Source organism: Cupressus sempervirens, chromosome 3 (assembly GCF_028749045.1).
Source record: "Cupressus sempervirens isolate cs-2001-9-10 chromosome 3, ASM2874904v1, whole genome shotgun sequence".
Lineage (NCBI taxonomy): Eukaryota > Viridiplantae > Streptophyta > Pinopsida > Cupressales > Cupressaceae > Cupressus > Cupressus sempervirens.
Genome location: NC_143120.1, coordinates 352,720,752 through 352,740,167, shown reverse-complemented (window position 1 = coordinate 352,740,167; position 19,416 = coordinate 352,720,752). Strand labels below are relative to the sequence as shown.

Here is a 19,416-nt window from a genome sequence, read left to right as displayed (position 1 = left end):
ATGCCGAAACCTCCTAAGTGAAACTATCTCAACAAATATGTCTAAACTCAAGAGAACTGTAGCCTCACCCAAGCCTCTTAGTTTTCAAGAGAACCTCCATGGTTAATCCACCAATATACTTAACACCAAGAGCACTGACCAAGATCAATTGTCAAAACTCCCACTACACTTTGCATTCCTTGGGAACACAACATGATAACTTGATCTTTGAGAATTCAAAACCTTATATTCCAAAGAGGAAAACCTATTAAGAGAACTTGTATCATGCCAATGCTCTACTCTATAAAATCAAGAGCCAACCATAGCACAATAACAAACATCTCCAATCACATGGAAGGAACCATCTCATAACAAAAATTGAAGCTGCAATTGCTCCACAATCTACAAAATAGGGCCAAAACTAGCATCTCCCAACAAACTATGAGAAGCTCTCATGGCTACCAACATAACCTCTATTCATTGAACTTACTTTGGCATAAGGAGACTGTCACTACCCCATATGGCCTGACTACAACACTAGGGTGTCACAGTAAACCGATCCATTGTCATTACTTTGTAATCAGAATCCTTATTCAACATAAAATTCAACTCCTTGTCCTATTTCAGGGCTCTCTGAGTAGCATTAGTCTATTCTTACAACCTTTCTCTTGGCCATGACATGGAATTGCAACTGCTTTTGCAAGATCATGAGATTCTCAGGCTCAAGCAACAACTTGATGCTTAGGAATTGTTAAATAGTCTCAAGCAAAGTGACCATTCTTGTCACATCTCAAACATTGAATCCTAGAGAGATCCTTCTTCTTCCTAGGTTTAGGGGTTGAGTCACCTATCTCTGTACCTCTTGAAATTTCCTTTTGTTCCTTACTTTTTAGAAGTATGGGCAGTAAGGACATGATCTTCTTCATAGTGAGATTTTCGCCCATTTCCTCTCGCCTCCAATCTACATTCCTCTTGAATACAATCAGCTCCCAAATGATCAAACTTGGGTAGTTCATCTCTTCCACTAATCCCTTCAGGGAGAGATTCCCAAGAGTGTGGAAGGTCATCATGGCCAACATAACCAGGTCTTTGTCCTCAATTGAATCCGCAATAGCATTTAGTTGATCCTTCAATGTAGAATTCTTCACAAAGAAAGGTACAACAGATTCTCCTCTAGCCATTTTAATGTGTAGGAGTTGATGACTCAAGGCTAGAGCTTTGCTAGTGTTGTTGAATTCATACAAACTTTGAAGAATATGACACATCTATTTAGTTGAATTCAACTTGGATATAACAGGGACCAGATGATCCTTAACAGAATCAATCAGTATCTTTGTTGCCACGATATTGTTCTTTCTCTATTGAGCTTTCTCAGTGCCATCAGAAGGTTTAGCTACATCAGACTTCACGTAGTTGAGAAGGCCATTCTCTTCATGTGCAATTAGGACACTGAATTTCTACGATGTAAATTCAGATGCATCTACCAGCCTGTATTCAGCTTTGAGCCTATTCACCATTGTTAAAAGCTCAAATAAACAAGCTAGGAGACAAGCAAAGGATATTTCAAAGCTAAGAATTCTGGTTTTGGCTAGACCCACTCTGATACCATGTTAAATTTAGAGCTAGAAGAACATAGATGCAATATACAAAAGCTCAAAAAATACACGAGCAAATGACACAAATATTTATCTTGGGAAAACCCTCCAACCTGAGGGAAAAAACCAGCCACACCAAAAAAATCCTTTATTTTATAAACACAAATATTGAACAAAAAGCTCACTAGTTTTGATAGGAAGATGATTTCTTCACTCAAATCGTTAACACTAACAATCACACAAAGAAATGGCTTATTGCAATATCTGATACCAAACACATCAAATATAATGCTATCAAAGAAATAATCTCAATAGAGAGTTGTGTCACTGAACAATATTCAAAACTATCACTTTTCAGCCTTTGAATCACACTGACTTCTAAGTATCTCACATCACCGTAATCATCCGTGCTAGATTAGGAATGTCTATCTCACGGGGAAAACATAAATAAAAAACAAGAAATGGCAACCATAATGTCATTAAACAACGACAACAATTATTACAAAAAATAACATTAAAAAACAAAAGCATTTTGCATATACAATGGTGAGCATTCCACCAAGGGAAACTTGACTTGAGCCTTTTCCATGCCGTGAGAAGATAATCAACCATAAATATCGATGCTAGCTCTCCCATCATGAATGACAAGGTTGGTGACGGTTATAAAAAGGAAGCCAATTCATCTTCAATTCATCCGAAGAGACAATGACAGGAACCGTGTGATGAAGAGTCGATGAAAGTATGCAGCAATGAAGAGAGAGGTTACATATCATAAAGGCTGGGAATGGAACCCAGCCACTTCATCAATGCAACCATGATGACATAGAAAGGTGCAAAGATACAAGTCAAGAACTGGAAACTATCAATACTATTGTGCCTATGAAACAGAATAGAAGATGGGGTGCAGAATAAGAGAAGCCCGACAACAACACTGTAGAATGATAGACCATTCAGCAGCCAATTACAATTTTTGAACAATTCAAAAAGAAACATCGACAAGGAAGTGTTTACAATATATTAACAACAAAACCATAGCAGGTAGCAATGATAGCTTCCTGCAACTACCAAAATATTAACACCTTTGAGACAAAGCTAGGATTTTGAGAAAACTACAAGACAAAAAGAGTAAGGTTCCAACCAGAACATGACCATTTGTACTAAAAAGCCAAATGAGTTCAATTACCAAACAAGTCTGGATTATTTAAAACACTCCATATTTTTCAATTATAGCCACTCTCTTTTAGGTCATACATGATGTGGGAAAGGAACCATTGATCTGAGAACTGAAGAGAAAGCAAGCACCTAAGGATACAATGGGTGGAGATGCGGCTGAAGCATGGTTAATTACGTGAATAAATATTTAGGCTGTTGGAATTGAATTCTAATACTAAGGCTATAATAACCATCTACTAGCTGAAGGTGAGGCCTTGTTACGGTGGGATCATTTTGTTGAAACTTAAAAATATTATATAAGCCAAATGACAACTTTCCCATCATCGTGATCAAAAGATGATTGATTTCCATTTCACTGCACCAAGGAGGAATTTTCGTAGCAGCAGAATAAAAGGAGGATCGGGTGAACAAGTTTATATTAGGATTAAATAAAATTCTTTATAAAGGAAACACATTCAACCGAAAATATTGAATTGGGCAGTAAACCTTGTTTGCCAAAGAAAAGTAGATCCTTGAGTGTCAGTAATTGTCCTATTATATAGATTTTCTTTCTTCATTCTTGTGAGTGTATCTATATTCACATTTTCAAATATATAATCTATATTCACAATCTCATATACATATATATATTGACATAGAATACCAAAACGATCGACAAATTTAAAAGATTCAACTTGTAGGTTTGGGCCATTGCCTTCAGTTTCCTTATACACTTTGTCTATATTCATATTTAGTTTTACAGATATACACCTATTTTTATATTTTCTATAAATTATTTAATTATATTAAAAAATTAGTGTCTCCAAGTACCCTTCTCCTATTTTGAAAAATAGTCATCCCAATATGGGTACTACTCTGGAGCTCCCAGTACCCCCATCTTGATGCAACCTTGGGTTTCCCCTAAAGTTCAGCATTGAGTTGACTGATTTGTGCCCTATGTTGTTTTTATGAAGACTCATGCTAAATATTTTATATGAAAATTGCAAATTGCGGTTTTTATTTCAGTCTGCAGAATGTTAAAAATAAATTGAAGTAAGATTATCTGCTCGCAAATCTTTGTTCATACTTTAGAGAATTGGATAAATGTTGGAGCTCATGGCACGTAATATTTTAGGTTCTTGAGTTGGTCCCAAGAAGTCATGGTAGACATGGTAGAAAGTAGTCCAGAAGCAATTTAAATTTTTAGAATTGGCATTTCAACTAAATACCATGATTAAAAAATATATATAATGAACTACGAGACAGGTGTATTGGCTAGAACTCATGGGAAATGTTAACTGCAAACTCTGGTATTAAGTACCTCTAGATTTGTAAATGTGTACTACTCCAATACTTTACATTGTTTCATATTTACATTTAAAAATGTCAAAGCTTCCTTTTGAAATTGAATAAGCATGAAGATACTTAAATTTTCAGCCAGCAAATTAGAAAAATTTCAAAATATATCATATAAATTGACTTGAGATGTTTACTCACAGGAAATGAACATGTAATATCAGATCCGTAAAAGTGGTATTCTGCTCCCATATCCAATAATGCCATGTCCCCATCTTTTAGTGTCTATAATCAAAGATATAAAAAGCAACAATCAAATAATTGGTAAACAAGGCTTAAGAAACATTTATTGGATAATCTGAAGATTGTGAGCAAATAAGATGTTTAAGTATGACCTAGAAGCGAAATATCTTTCTTGGATATGTTTTGGCACACCAATGTAACAAATTCAATCTATTAGGATATTATCCAATAAAAACAAGGAGCATCTTGCAAACCCAAAGAACATGATTACAACTACAAAAGAGAAATTACATATATTTATAAATTTTTAGCTATCATAATGCTTAGAGACTGAGAGGTGGAAGCAAATGAATGTACATGATAAATTTTGAAATATGGATTTTATTTATTTATTTGGGGATCACAGATTACAGAGAGCTGCAATACAGTGTTATAAATAATTATAATGAACCCTACATGCAAGAAAACACAGATAAAATATATAATACCCACTAATCCTATCATTCTCCTTAACTATCAAGTCGAAGATGCTAATCTTTACAATAATTTTTTTTTTTTTTTATAGCAAAGTGGGGCAGGTGACATATATTAGTAGGTGAGAGTGGAACTTAAGACCTCCTATATGGAGGTCACCCCAATTCACCGCTAGACCGCGGGTGGGCTCTCCTTTATAATACATTGTTAATGCAGTATTAAAATTGACAACAGCAGACTCCCTAGCCTCTTCAAATACCTCTTTAGTGCAGTGGCAACAATCATGCCTAGTATTTTACAACAGCAATGTCTCATATTAGCATTAATGTTTTATATTAACCATTATAACAGGAGCATTTCATATAATATTGTGACAGCAGTAATGATGCCCAAATTTTTTGATAATAATTAATATAACCATAGATGGGACACTCACTGAGTACTTGTTGAGTTCCAAAAACTCGCAGAATTATTGGGTCTGGCAAGTTTTGTGACTTTTACTTGCACCAAAAACTAGGCAAGTTTTGCATTAAAATTCGGCCACAGTCCGAAATCAGCATTTAAAGGCAAAAAAAATGCCCCAGTCAATTTCATTTCTGATTTATTCACTCGTATTTTTCTGAGAGGGAAAATAGCTCCCGGCACCTTTGTACAATATTAAAGTCATTTTCGGACCCCGCAAGAGGCATTGCCCTTGACCCTATATTAGGGGCACTGCTGCCAAAGCTCATTGAAAAAATATGTGCGTAGCGACACTTGGAGAAAAGGCCTACCAATAGATATAAATGAAGATTGAATCTTCCTCCATTGGAATCCAAAATACACAGCAACCTACAAGAAGATCGAATAATAAGTTAATTTGCATTACTTAAAAGAGAGGTGCTCAGAGGAGATGATAGCCATATATCGGCTATGGTCAGTAGGGAAAGAATTATCTGATTCATTGTCTGTGGTTAAATGAGCACTACACATAACATGGTATCGAAGAGGGTGACAATCTTGGAGGATTAATTTCACAGGCAGATCCACATTGATGGGGTTATCTGCAATTGATTGTGGAGTTCACAGATTAGCCTTCATCATATCCTGAGCAGTCCTCGAGAGTGACCACCTAGACTTCTCTATTTTCCCTGACCCTGTATTAGGCGACATCTACCTACCTTGATTGATGACATCTGGTGATCTTTATTTTCTACAAGCAGAGATTGTTTGTATCCATTTTTCTTGGGTCAAGTGCAATGGAAAGATCTTGCAACTGACAGGCTTCAGCTTAAGGGTATTTCGATGAGGTTACCTTGTTTGGCCAGCCATGCATTGGCTTTGATCGGGTTGTTGTGTATTACATTGTGACAGATCCTTATTTGGCTCATGGTACATTTTGGACCAGACTTTCTCTTTATTGTGCCAAATCAGATTCTAGTGAAAATTTGCATTGTATCAATATAAGGTGTGGTTAATGATCATCACATCTTATTGGCTGGCACAGGGGCATGCTTTCTTTGCAAAGACTGCAATTTGTTCTTTTTACTGGCTAGTTTCATTAGCAGCAGTCGCACATCTTCATTGCCTTGAGATTTATTGCTTTGACATCTTGTTTAGAAACTATGCTTGCCTATTGGATCACATCAATGAGGTCGCTTCTCCTTGTGATCCCTAATCATAGTCACTGGAAGAGCGGGTTGTTATTCTATCACTGAGTGTAAGGCATCTTTGTTGAAGGCTGCCTTGAATGAGCTTCGGGAAGTGAAGGAAAATGCAGTTCTTGAACTGCCTGCAGAGACTTGTGTGTAAAAGCATTTAGAGAAGGATATTCCATGTGTGAAGAATATGTGATATTCATGTATGTCTGATTGCGTTAATATGCTGCGATGATCACAACTGTGGAATAGAATTGCGATGTTCAAGTGAGTTATCACTTCAGAGAAAATGAGGCGACTTTATTATTGGAGCATTAAGGGAAGTGCAATTAACCTCCTAATTTAGAACTCTATTGAATGAAGAAATCATTGCCTACAAACACGTGAGGACTATTGGATGTTGTTCATGGTAGTTGAAAGGTCCTCAAGAATAAGGATGTGAAGAGAAGTACATGAAGCTTGGAAGAAGTATAACACCTTGAAGGAAAAAATAAGCAACTTGCATCGGTAAGGATATTGATGAACATTTCTCCAAAATAATGAGATAAGTATTTTTTGTTATCTCTTGTGTATTACTTTTATTTGCTTCTCATAGTCAATCTTTTATCTGTATTCTTGTATGGTCTAAGACTTGATCTTATGAGATTGACGATTCGAGAGGAAGGCCTATACAACTTGTCAAGACGCCCAACCCTAGCATCAAAATCAACTTATGGGAGCTATGACATCGGAAACTTTCCCACCTAGCCATTTTTTAAAGAAAGATGGCTAAATATCTTCCTATTCCAAGGCAATCTTTGATCATATCAACTGATGTGATGAGTTGAGATCTTGGAGACATGGGAGTCTCTTGAAGAAAGATATCTTCCATGATTGGGACCATGTGAGCAGAGTACGTTTCTGTGACAGAGGAAGCAGCTAGAGGATCTGCTTTAGATGTCTTCCAACAATCTTGGTCATATTGGTTCAGAGGGAGTCGACCATATCAAGATGGTTTCTCTAGAGATCAGGAAACTATAGCAATCAGAGGACTCTATGATTCATGGGATAGAGTCCCATGTGGTATTCTTGGATAGTGAATAACTCTGATGGGATGTGGTTGTCGTCCCTGGTTAAGGGACACAAGGTTTCAAACTTGGTAGCACTGCATTACTTCACCTTAGTAAAACATTTTATTGAGGGCAATTTGAGTTTGTCAGTTTTGAGGAGCCTTTCCTGGCAGATGTGAAACACTTTAAGGAAGGTTTCAGTGGGAAACCTTTGAGTCTTACTTCAGTTTGTTGTTGCTCAAAAAATTGGTGCATTAATTGCCTGTGTATTTAGCATCCTCCAACACTGTTGTCTAGAACATGAAGACTCTATAGAACCAATGAAGATTACGATAAACATTCTAAACTAGACAGTGCTGCAATTCAAGCACTATACTCGGAGGTACATATATATTGGACTATTGGGTTGTCAAGGAGGTTGCTACAAGAACCTAGGTGCGTGAACAACAGGTTTACATGCCTAGAAGAAGTTTAAATTGACTTTGGAGGTTTCTACTATTGTTACCTATTAATAGACCAGCAATATTAATTCTAAAGCATATGATGAGTTTCAATCTTTAGAGTGTCTGTTTGAGGTGTCTTTAGGTGTGGGTTATGTCTATAATTACTTTGGGGAGGTTTAGGAACAACCACAGTATGTGTTATGTGTTGTCCAAGTACGCCAAGACAATATTGTTTCAAATATTGAAGATAAAAGAATCCAAGTGTGGCATATGTCTAAATGTATAATTCTTTGAACTCTTCATAGAGAGAATGATGAGTACTGGATTCTTTTAGCACATCCAGAAGTAAATCTTTTGGCAACCAGGCGTGCCGGTAGGATGATTGTCTTCAAATTGGACAGAGAGGGACCTGCCCATGTTGTCTTTAAGGACTAAGTTAAATAGATTGTGATCAGTTTCTTGGAATATAAATTGACATTTAGAGGGAGTTTGACAAACCATTACATGAAACCTTGGACAAGGAGGTCAGGAGGTTAACGCAAGAACTTGAGCTTTAGAGTGAGCCTCATAATCATTAATACTTTATTAATGCATTCTTCTCTATGAGAGAGAAGTTTGAGGTGCAAGCCCTTGTTCATGCATTCTTCTCTGTGAGAGAGAAGTTTGAGGTGCAAGCCCTTCTTAATGCATTCTTCTCTACTAGAGAGAAGATTGAGGCTTAATCCCTTGTTCCACTCTTTAAGAGTAGCCCTGGTGGATCCACCCTCTAGGAGTAGCCAAGGTGGATGTCATGTTGAAAGACTCCATGACTTAGCACTTGTATTTATTCACTCTTTGGAAGTAGTCGTGGTGAACAACATGATGAGATGATGACATCACATTGAGTGATTTCGTGATGAGTTGTTACATCCCCTATTTTGTTGATTTTGAAAATTTTCTTTTAGTTGATCTTCAAGCTAATCTGAAATGGTTGGTTGATTTCATATGAATGGAAATATTGGTTATTTGTTATGTTTCATGTGGAATGGAAGATGTTGGTTAATTGTTATGCTATTACATGAATTGGAAATGGTTAGTTAATATGGTTATTAGTTATAAAAACAAAATTTCATTTGAATATGTGGAAGTATGCCTTCACCATGTTATTTCTTCTTGTAGGAGTGCAATGAAGGGGGGAAAGCATTGGCGGAGAGGCAATAGGGTACGTGCGCACCAACCTACCACCAAGCTAACAGAAATGAGTCTAAACCACCATGGTCTAGGGAAAGTAGACTAGGACAAACTAGACAATGCTAAAGTGTCCACCATGAGCTAACTAGGTCACGAAATGTGCATACATATTTATATTTCACATAAACAAATAAAAGAGTAAGATTGTTACCTTTGTATTCCACTCAAAGAATTTGCTCCATCTGTTGGCAAATTATGCCTTGTTATAGATAGTATCCATGGTACCTAGGTATAATTGTATGCAGTCATTATACATATGTATGTATGCAGACAACTTGGAGTAACACATATGTGCAAATGTGTACTTCAATACACATGTACATACATGTGTACTCAATTTTATTATTTACTACATATGTACACACACATATGACATCACGTAGAACTATGCTTAGATAATATGAATATTATCTATAATAGGTTGGTTGTAGGAAAATTGCTAAGGAATTAAATTATCTCATTAAGTCTAGTGGCCCCTTTAACGCTTTTAATATTTCAGCCACCTCGGCTATTCATTATTGTCAAGAATTCAAGCATATGATGTGCCACCTTGCATTTCCTCCCATGTGATGGAGACCAAATTTTTTAATTTTTAGCCTCTATTGCCTTCTTTGGATCAGTTTTATTTCTACAGCAGGGGTCTTATTTTTCTCATGTCCCATCATTATAGTCTTGGCGTGGCAGCCAGCCAAACATATAAATATGGCCTAAAAATTGACGCTGAAAATAAATCAGTTGATGGGAGTCCTTTGTGCATTTTAATTTTTAATTTTGTAATTTTAAAGTTCTAAATGAGACTAATTGTTTTTGTTTTCCCTTATTTCAAATAGATGATGGCAAATGTTTTGGGCCCACAACCCCAAAACATCAGAAAATTGTCATCTCTATTTTGAGTCAGCCAAGTATTGCTTCTGGATGTGAGTGCAGTTGGTCCATGTTCGAGCATATCCACTAGAAGAGGAGAAATAGGTTGTCTATGTAGAGGTTGAATGATCTTGTCTTTGTTCATTACAATTTTTGTCTTAGGATTGGATAGGTTTTGGTCGCTGACTTCTCTCCGATCATTCTGGAGGAGATTGATCTAGAATCAAAGTGGCTCACTGAAGCTGTGAATCCAGTCTTCAATAAGGAAGACCATGAGTGGGTTGACCAAGTAGATAGAGAGGCTAAGGCTATGGCCATGGCAAAGGAGGCAGCTAGAGCATGTTTAGGCACTAGTAGACGCACACACAAACACATGCCTTAGTGATGTTGTTCGTGATCCCATCTTACATGCGGGGGCTATGGCTTAATAGTCCTCTAGGACCTACCTTAGACACCATTCAGAAGGCAGACAAGATACTCAAAGGCTAAGGCTGAGCCTGCAACCGAGCTTGAGGATGATGATGAGGCTTGAGCTAGAGCCTTGTTTTTTCATTTTGTTTTGTTGCTATGATTTCAATCCCCTATATTTTTCAAACTTCTAGGATTAGGATTAAGTCAATGTGATGTCATGTCTGTGTCTAGATTGCCTTTAAGAAACTTCTCTTCTCATCTATTCCTTTGTGTACACGTAGGTGGGCATTCAAAAGAAATCTAATGCATTCGTTCATATTAGGTGATTAGGGAAGGGAGGGTAAGTTTATGCATTTCCCAGATGTGAAGAAAGTTCTTCAAAAAACCCTAAATCTATGATCAAGTATTTCATTGAAGGCATGATACATCTGAAAAAAGAGATCACATAGCATTTAGAATAGATGGCAACTAAAAGCATTTGGATCGAAGCTCACGACCAAGGTGTAGATCACAAGAACATTATGGAAACTAGAGAAGTCAAATCGAATGTAGGAGAAGCAAATAAATCATCAGAAATGGGGAAAGAATTTGGTCAAAGGTGGTAGGACTCTTTGAAATCCAATTGATGGCTTATATTTAATCCGCGCATCTGCATTGCAAAGTTGACAAGTCAAATGGCTCAAGGATTAAATCCAGATTGTTAGATGAAGACCAGATCGACAAATGGCATTTTAAGATGAAACTATTATGGTCCTCAGAGATGTATCTTCTCAGCTGTCAAATCTTAAAGATCAACGATTGTCGCATGGTTATAGGGTTAAAGATAAATCATGAGTTAATGTGGTGAAACAACGAAAACCAATGATCGCATCGTCACAGGGGGTTAAAGATGACTTGAGGTTAGTGTCGCGATAGAGCGAAAAGCATGTGTTCACATCTTCACAAAGGGTAAGAGTAACCTATGGCTAAGGCTGTGATGCAGCAAAAAACTAAAGATCGCATGGTCACTGGCAGTTACGGGTAACGTGAAGTTAAGGTTGCGACAGTGCGAAAGACGAAAGCGGTTAAGGTAAACAGTTTTTGCAAGGTCACCAGCTAAGGAGCATTCAAGACATTTTAAGTTGGGACCTGGCGAAAGTGTTAACAATTAAACCTTAAAACAAACAATCACATTGTCGTGGGTAATCAGACAGTTAAAGGTTTTTAGGTTGTGACCCGGCAGAAGTGATAACAGTCAACCTTAAACGGTCATTGCAAGGTCGCAAGTTAGAATACATTGAAGCTGTTTCAAGTTGCGAAGCTGTGAATGCCAAAGATCGCATGGTCGCAAGTAGTTGAAGGTAACCTGAGGTTAATGTCGCGATGAAGCAAAAGTATGTGTTCGCATGGTCGCAGGTGGTTAAATGCAACCTTGAGTCAACACAATGAAGAAGCGAAAGTCAATCATTGTAGCATCGCAGGTTTGAAATGGCAGTTGTGAAGAAGTGACAGGAGAAAAAGTAAAAAGGGTTTTCATGCTTTAATCATGATCATTGATAGGAGATCAATGGTAGAGATTTAAACCTATTGTGATCATTGAGATTCAAATTATATGGATTTGGCGCCAAGGTGACTGTTACAGATCAGAGAAGAATATGAACCATTTTGAGGGTTTCTAATCATTTCTTTTTTCTTTCTCTGATGCATTGAATTGTAATTGGTGACTGTTGGATTTCTAAGCGATTCAAGTGCTCTGTTAATGTAACTAATGAATTTGAAACTGGCCAAGAAACCTAAGAGGGGGCCTATTTATGTAATTTTCTAAGTTAATAGAAAGGATTGGCAAATTCTGTCCAACTTTTCCCCCTACATTTCCAAATGTTGAGTGAGAATCGAAGAGTTAGATAGAATGAAGAATTTGTATGATGTTGTCAGTTAGGCAATGCGATGTTTAATTCCATTTAGGACTAGCATGCCTAGGTTTCTTTCATTGCTTCCTTTAGCTGAGCTAACCTTGCATCTTAGCATAGTTTCTATGGGATTGTAGGAGTGATGCATTTGAAGCTGTTAATTCCATGTCAGATTCCATTTTGGTAAAGGGTTATCAGTTAAGGCGGATTCCATTTCATCTTTCATGTGCATCTCTGCTCTCTCCCTAGATTGCATTTCAGTAGGACTAATCTACATTTAGATTAGAGTAGTAGTATTAGAAGGGCTTTAAGGTAACTTGTGATATCCATTCCACTGGGTGTTATAGGTTGCCTAAATCTATCTCTGCCTATGGTGTTTGTAGTTATGAGCATCTTGGTTTATCCTCTTCTACTCTCAAGTTATTTATCCTCTTCTACTCTCAAGTGAAGAGCATACCCCACATCCCAATGATCTATTAAAGACACGATTCATTGCATATCTTGCATATAAGGGAGTTGTACCTTATAATTCAGAGGGCAATGATATAACACATACACTGACCCGTTTGTTGGTGACATCCTTTTGTTTCCTCACATTCTAGGCATCTAGAGTCAAGGTAAAGCCAAGTTAGCAAGAGGAACAAATTGTTAACCAACATGTTTACAGATAATGAGAGACATGTTTCATGGATCTTCATCTTAGATTCTTATATGCATTTATGATTTGGTGTCTTATGGATCTCCATCTTACATACATTCTATGATTTGAATCATTATGATCCTATGATTTCTATATGCTTCAGCTACAACCTACAATTTACATTTTACGTGTAACGTAGTTACGTATGTGATGGATTTATCATTTATGTTTCAATCAAATTCAACTCACTCATCGTAGCATCGCAGGTTTGAAATGATAGTTGCGAAGAAGCGACAGGAGAAAAAGTAAAAAGGGTTTTCATGCTTTAATCATGATCATTGATAGGAGATCAACAGTAGAGATTTAAACCTATTGTGATCATTGAGATTCAAATTATATGGATTTGGAGCCAAGGTGACTATTACAGATCAGAGAAGAATATGAACTATTTTGAGGGTTTCTAATCATTTCCTTTTTCTTTCTTTGATGCATTGAATTGTAATTGGTGACTGTTGGATTTTTGAGCGATTCAAGTGCTCTGTCAATGTAACTGATGAATTTGTAACTGGCCAAGAAACCTAAGAGGGGGCCTATATATGTAATTTTCTAAGTTAATAGAAAGGATTTGCAAATTCTATCCAACTTTTTCCCTTGCATTTCGAGATGTTGAGTGAGAATTGAAGAGTTAGATGGAATGAAGGATTTGTATGATGTTGTCAGTTAGGCAATGTGATGTTCTGATTCCATTTAGAACTAGCATGCCTAGGTTTCTTTCATTATCTCCTTCAGTTGAGCTAACGTTGCATCTTAGAATAGTTTCTATGGGATTGTAGGACTGATGCATTTGAAGCTGTTAATTCATCTTTCATGTGCATCTCTGCTCTCTCCCTAGATTGCATTTCAGTAGGATTGATCTACATTTAGATTAGAGTAGTAGTATCAGAAGGGCTTTAAGGTAACTTGTGATATCCATTCCACTAGGTGTTATAGGTTGCCCAAATCTATCTCTGCATTTTGAATTGTTTTTCCTTTTACAAAAAATCATCTCTAATACATTTTTTTTTCTATTTGGTCGAAGTGAATCAAACAATGAACTCTGTTTAATTTTATGTTGAACAAACCCTACGTGTTTCTATTAAAAAATTAGTTTTATAGTTGCAGACTAATTTTTTTAATATTAGTTTAATTATAAACCATAAAGGCTAATTAGTTTTTATTTATATGTTATTGTTGCATTTTTTATATTTATAATATGCTTTTATCACAATGTCCAAAACCCCATTTAGAAGGAAGCCTTGTTGGAAACATACCATCCCCAGAAAAAGAAAGGAAAGCTAACTTGTTTTCATTGCAGTCCCTATGCTCGGGGAAAGACTAATAGATTAAAATACCATCTTGCACATTGAGATGCTAAACCATGCCCAGAAGAGCTTGTTGGTGTTATGTGTGAAGTGCAAGTTCAATAAGAAACCTTTGAGGAGAAAATGAAAAAAAGAAAAGAGGCAAAGAGTGGAGATGGGAACCATTGGTGGAACTAGAGAGTCTTCTTCCATTGCTCCTTTCATCCATTTCCAAATACTGGTAGTGCTAGTGCTAGTGGTAGCGGCAATGTTAGCATTGGACTATAGTTTGTGCATCTAGGCTAGATTCATATATTTTTCCATGCACAACTCTAAATTCCCAATTGTCACTTGAGAGAATGGGTCTCTAAATTCCCAATTGACACTCAAGAGAATGGGTTAGAACAAAGATAAACATTTTGTACCTAAAATTGTAGTAGGAGTCTTTTGGCTCTATTGTGCCATTCCATGGCTGCACAACTAGGTAATTCTTTTCTTTTTTAATATATATAGCTTGATTCTGTTAGTGTAGTTTTTTATTTTTCCTATTTTGCTAGGTTTTTTCTTACACTTTTAATAATCTCGCTTAGGTTAATAAAGCATGTCTTATTAGGTGAATGGTTGTGAGGTGTCACCTTCCTACATGTGAGCATCCATTAGCTATCTTGGGAAGATACATTGCTATCTTTAGTCCGATAGATGGTTGCTCCTCATTGGTTGGTATTGCCACCTCCTCCCTCTTCCTAGCCTATATAAGCATGCTACTTGGCTTGTATTTGCATCTCTTGTTTTTGCATCCTCTTAATGCTATTTTGCTTCCAGCATTTGCATTACTCTCTTGGAGACTAACTCTATGATGCTATTTTGATTTTGTATCATTTGCATTCATAGTTTAGATATTTATTCTTCGCACTAGTTTTCTGGGTTGTTAATCTTATCAGATTCTAACATGGTATTAGAGCTTTTCTATGTGCAAGAGTAGATTTTAGTTTCCTTATTTGAGAGATTCAGGAGGAGCTAATAAATTTTATTGTAGTTTTTGAAAAACGAAGTATGCTCTTCTCTTGCATCTTTGGATGATCTTGAGAATCAGAAAAGTTTTGACAAAAACGATTTTTCTCTGGGGTTTCAATCTCAAATCTGACAACCAACTTGCATATTTGGAGTTTTCAATCAGTATTGCAAGTTCCAGCATGCCATTAATGGACTTAGGAAGCTGATCCAGCATTTGCATGTCATATTTTGGTTGCTGGGGTCGTTTCTTGATTTTTGAAGCCGTTTTTTACTGTTAAAGGCGTCTGATTTACACTACAGCAACCTCTTCTGTACATCAGCAAGGAAAACGCTTTCTGGGTTTTGTTCGCAGCTCCGAAAAACCATTTGGGTATCTTTTAGATTTTGCATGCAATCTGTATATTTTGCAGAATCGAGCATGAAAGGCTACAACTATACACCTCTCCGTTGGCAGTCGCAAATTTGAATGCAGTTTTCAAATGTCTCGTTCTTGCTCATACAGACTCCGATTTTGATGATTCTTGTTATGAACTTGGCTATTTTTTTGTGCTCTATCCACTAATGGAGTTTTTTTTTTATTTTCATGCATGAATTCTTCAGAAATTGCAGATTCTCAGCCGTGACTATGCACAATTCTCTTTTTGGAAACTTCGGAGGATCATAACTTTCTCATACGACCTCGTATCGAGGCGATTCTTTTTTTGAAAGTGCATGATTTTTCGAGTAGATCGCAGTGTTGCTATTTGTTTCCTTGATTATTGTGCCCAAGTTTCACTTTTAGCATATGCTCTTCATGAGGGTTTGTAATGCATTGAAATCAAGACCACTAAGTATTTCTTTCTAGTGGTAGTTGTAAACGCACTAAAATAAAGTGCCAAATCATATTTCTTTGGGGGGGTTCTTTGATTGAGTAAAAAGGGGGGGGCATTGTCGTGGTTGGGTTCTCTTTTTTTTAACATTTCTTTGCATTTCTTCATCATGGATCAAACAAATATGCCCATCCTAACTCCATACAATTACTTTGAGTGGAAATCACGCATGATAATTCACTTAAGGAAAGCTGGATTAAATAGGATAACTATGGGACTTGAAACTGAACCTGCTAAAGATGAAGACAAGCCTAAGTGGTTTAACAAATGTGATGAGACATATGGAACATTGTGTTTGTCTGTTTCTCCTGACTTGCTATTTCACATTGAGTCTTTGGATACACCAAATGAAGTATGGACAAAGCTAGAAACATTATTTGGCACACAAGATTCAATGAGGGGTCATATGTTGGAAAATGAATTAATTAGTTTGAGTCCAGGCAATTTCAACACAATCCAAGATTTCTTCACCAAATTGAAATCACTAAGGCTGCAGTTAAAACAATGTGGAATTGAAAAGAAAGATGAACAATTGATTCTTAGTATTCTCTCTAAGCTAAGTTCAAAATATTTTGTGTTTTTCTCTACCTTCTATGCTACTAAGGGTGCACTTGGTACTCAATTCACCATGCCATCTCTAGATGATTTTGCTGTCAATCTCACTCGAGAACAGGACAAGCTAATCCAGATGGGCACTCTTAAGTCCTCTAAGTCACATGCCTTAGCAACCAACCAAGGCACAAAAGAACAAAAAGGACAAAGTAGTAACAACAATAGTAAGGATGAGAAACAAAATAATAGTGAGGAAAAGAAGGATCAAATACCAATTGCTTCAAAAGCAACTATTGATACCTCATCCTCTAAGAGCGATAAGCCTAAGAAAGAAAAGGTTAAATGTGCCTATTGTAAAAGACCCGGTCATGATGAACATAAATGTTTGAAGAAACAAATTGATCACTTGACATACATTCTTGAGAAGAATAATATTAGTGTTCCTGAGTCTATCAAACAAAGTTCTAATGAAGAGTCTAACAAGGCAAAAGAAAAGAACAAGGGGAAAGGAAAGGGAAAAGCTCTTGTTGCAGTTGCTTCCTCACCATCCACTTGGGTTCTTGATTTGGGTGCTTCGCACCACATGGCTTCATCTAAGGAAGAACTTGCATCCTTGGAGCCATGTACTATGCCTTCTATTTTGATGGGTGATGACAATCCTATTGAGGTGTGTGGGAGAGGGTCTGTTGATGTGGGGGATGGCACATTCCATGATGTTCTTTGTGTACCCTCATTATCAACTAATCTCCTGTCAATATACCAAATCACTCACACAGGTTTAGGCAAGCAGGTTGAGTTCACTCCTGATTCAGTGGAGATACGTGAGTTGCATAGTGATTCTGTAGTTGCAGTTGGGAGAGCAGATCATCAGTCACGACTCTATCTGTTTTCTCACTTTGTTCCTGATCCTCCTTCATCTGTTTTGCTCACTCACTCTAATGATGTGAGTAAATTATGGCATGAGCGGTTTGGCCATCTTAACTTCCGCTATTTGCATCAGCTCAACCAGCAGAGCATGGTCACAGGGTTGCCTTCGGTTCAATTCTCAGGAGGTGTTTGCCAAGGTTGCATTCTTGGTAAGCATCCTAAGGAAAAGTTTGACAAAAGTAAGGCATGGAGAGCTTCACAGATACTAGAGTTAGTTCACAGTGATTTGGCTGGTCCATTTCAACATCCTTCTTTCAGCAGGGCCCGATATGTCCTCACATTCATTGATGACCTTTCTCGATATACATGGGTGTACTTTCTCAAACAGAAGTCAGAGGTATTTGATCATTTTCAAGACTTCAAAAATTTTGTAGAAAAGCAATCTGGGAAAGCCATCAAGGTTTTGCGCACAGACAATGGTGGTGAGTATGTCAACCATCGGTTTGAAAGATTTTGCACTTCAGAGGGGATTGATTTACAGCATTCAGTTCCATACAATCCTCAGCAAAATGGTGTTGCAGAACGGAAGAATAGATCCTTGAAGGAAATGGCAAACTGTATGATTCACTCTAGATCTCTTGCACCACAGTATTGGGCAGAAGCCATTAACTGTGCTTGTTATATCCAGAACCGTGTTCCTCGCCGAGCCTTGAAGGGAGTTACTCCTTTTGAAGCTTGGAGCGGTCGGAAACCATCAATTAAGCACTTTCGAGTTTTTGGCTCCCCTGCATGGGCCCACATTCCTACAGAGAAACGTAAGGCCTTGGATCCGCAAAGCAAACCTTGCATATTTGTAAGTTATCCTGATGGTGTGAAGGGTTATTGGTTGTTCCACCCTACTACACATGAGTTATTCATTGAGAGGAGTGTTCAGTTTGAGGAGGGATCTTCAAGCTCACTTTCTATCACTTCTCCAACTCCTTCTACCTTGACATTAGAGTCACTTGGAATACATGACAGATCTTCTGATGAGTCAAATTCACCTGAACAGTCTTCTACCTCTACTTCTGATGCAAAAAGCGATTCAGAGAACTCACCTCCTTCCTCTCCTAGTCATCATTCAGAGGTTAATGATTCCCCTCCAGATTCTCCATCTTCTTGCCCACTTTGGGCTAGACAGACCTTGTAGTCTGCAGGTGATTGGGTTGGGGATCCATCAGACACCTGGCGAACTCGTTCACAATTCCAGGATGCTCCACATGTCTTCATTGCTACTGCCTCAGATCCACAGTCCTTTCATGAGGCTTCTGGTATTTCTGAGTGGGATACAGCTATGCAGGAAGAGTATAGTTCCTTGATGAGGAACCACACTTGGGATCTTGTCCCTCTTCCTAAAGGAAGAAAACTTGTTCGATGTAAGTGGATGTATCGGACAAAATTTGCAGCAGATGGGTCAGTTGACAAACACAAGGCTCGCTTGGTCGCCAAAGGATTCTCCCAGGTTCCTGGGATTGACTACTCTAAGACTTTTGTGCCAGTTGCCCGAATGAATTCCATTCGAATTGTTCTTGTCATTGTTGCAGCTAATCGTTGGGAAGTACATCAGATGGATGTGAAGAGTGCTTTTCTTCATGGTGACCTTCATGAGGAGATCTACATGTAGCAGCCACAGGGCTTCCTTCAGGATTCTTCACTTGTGTGTCGTCTTCGAAAGTCTCTCTATGGCCTCAAACAGGCTCCTCGGGCCTGGTATGCCAAGATGGACTCCTTCCTTCTATCAGTTGGGTTCACTCGGTGCCATTCTGATCCTAATGTCTACATTTTGCAACAGGGTGATTCACTTCTATTTTTGGTTCTGTATGTTGATGACTT

The 19,416-nt window shown here is 37.5% G+C and overlaps 1 protein-coding gene across 3 annotated transcripts in view; it reads right to left on the bottom strand.

The window, feature by feature from the left end:
• Positions 1-19,416, bottom strand: part of LOC149566436 (Metallopeptidase M24 family protein) — a 153,123-nt gene that overhangs the window by 35,741 nt on the left and 97,966 nt on the right. For all 3 annotated transcript variants that reach the window (XM_089819789.1, XM_089819791.1, XM_089819790.1), the window contains one exon: positions 4,224-4,307. In XM_089819789.1, coding sequence (XP_089675915.1) covers positions 4,224-4,307 — 84 coding nt within the window. The remainder of the gene's footprint in view (positions 1-4,223; positions 4,308-19,416) is intronic.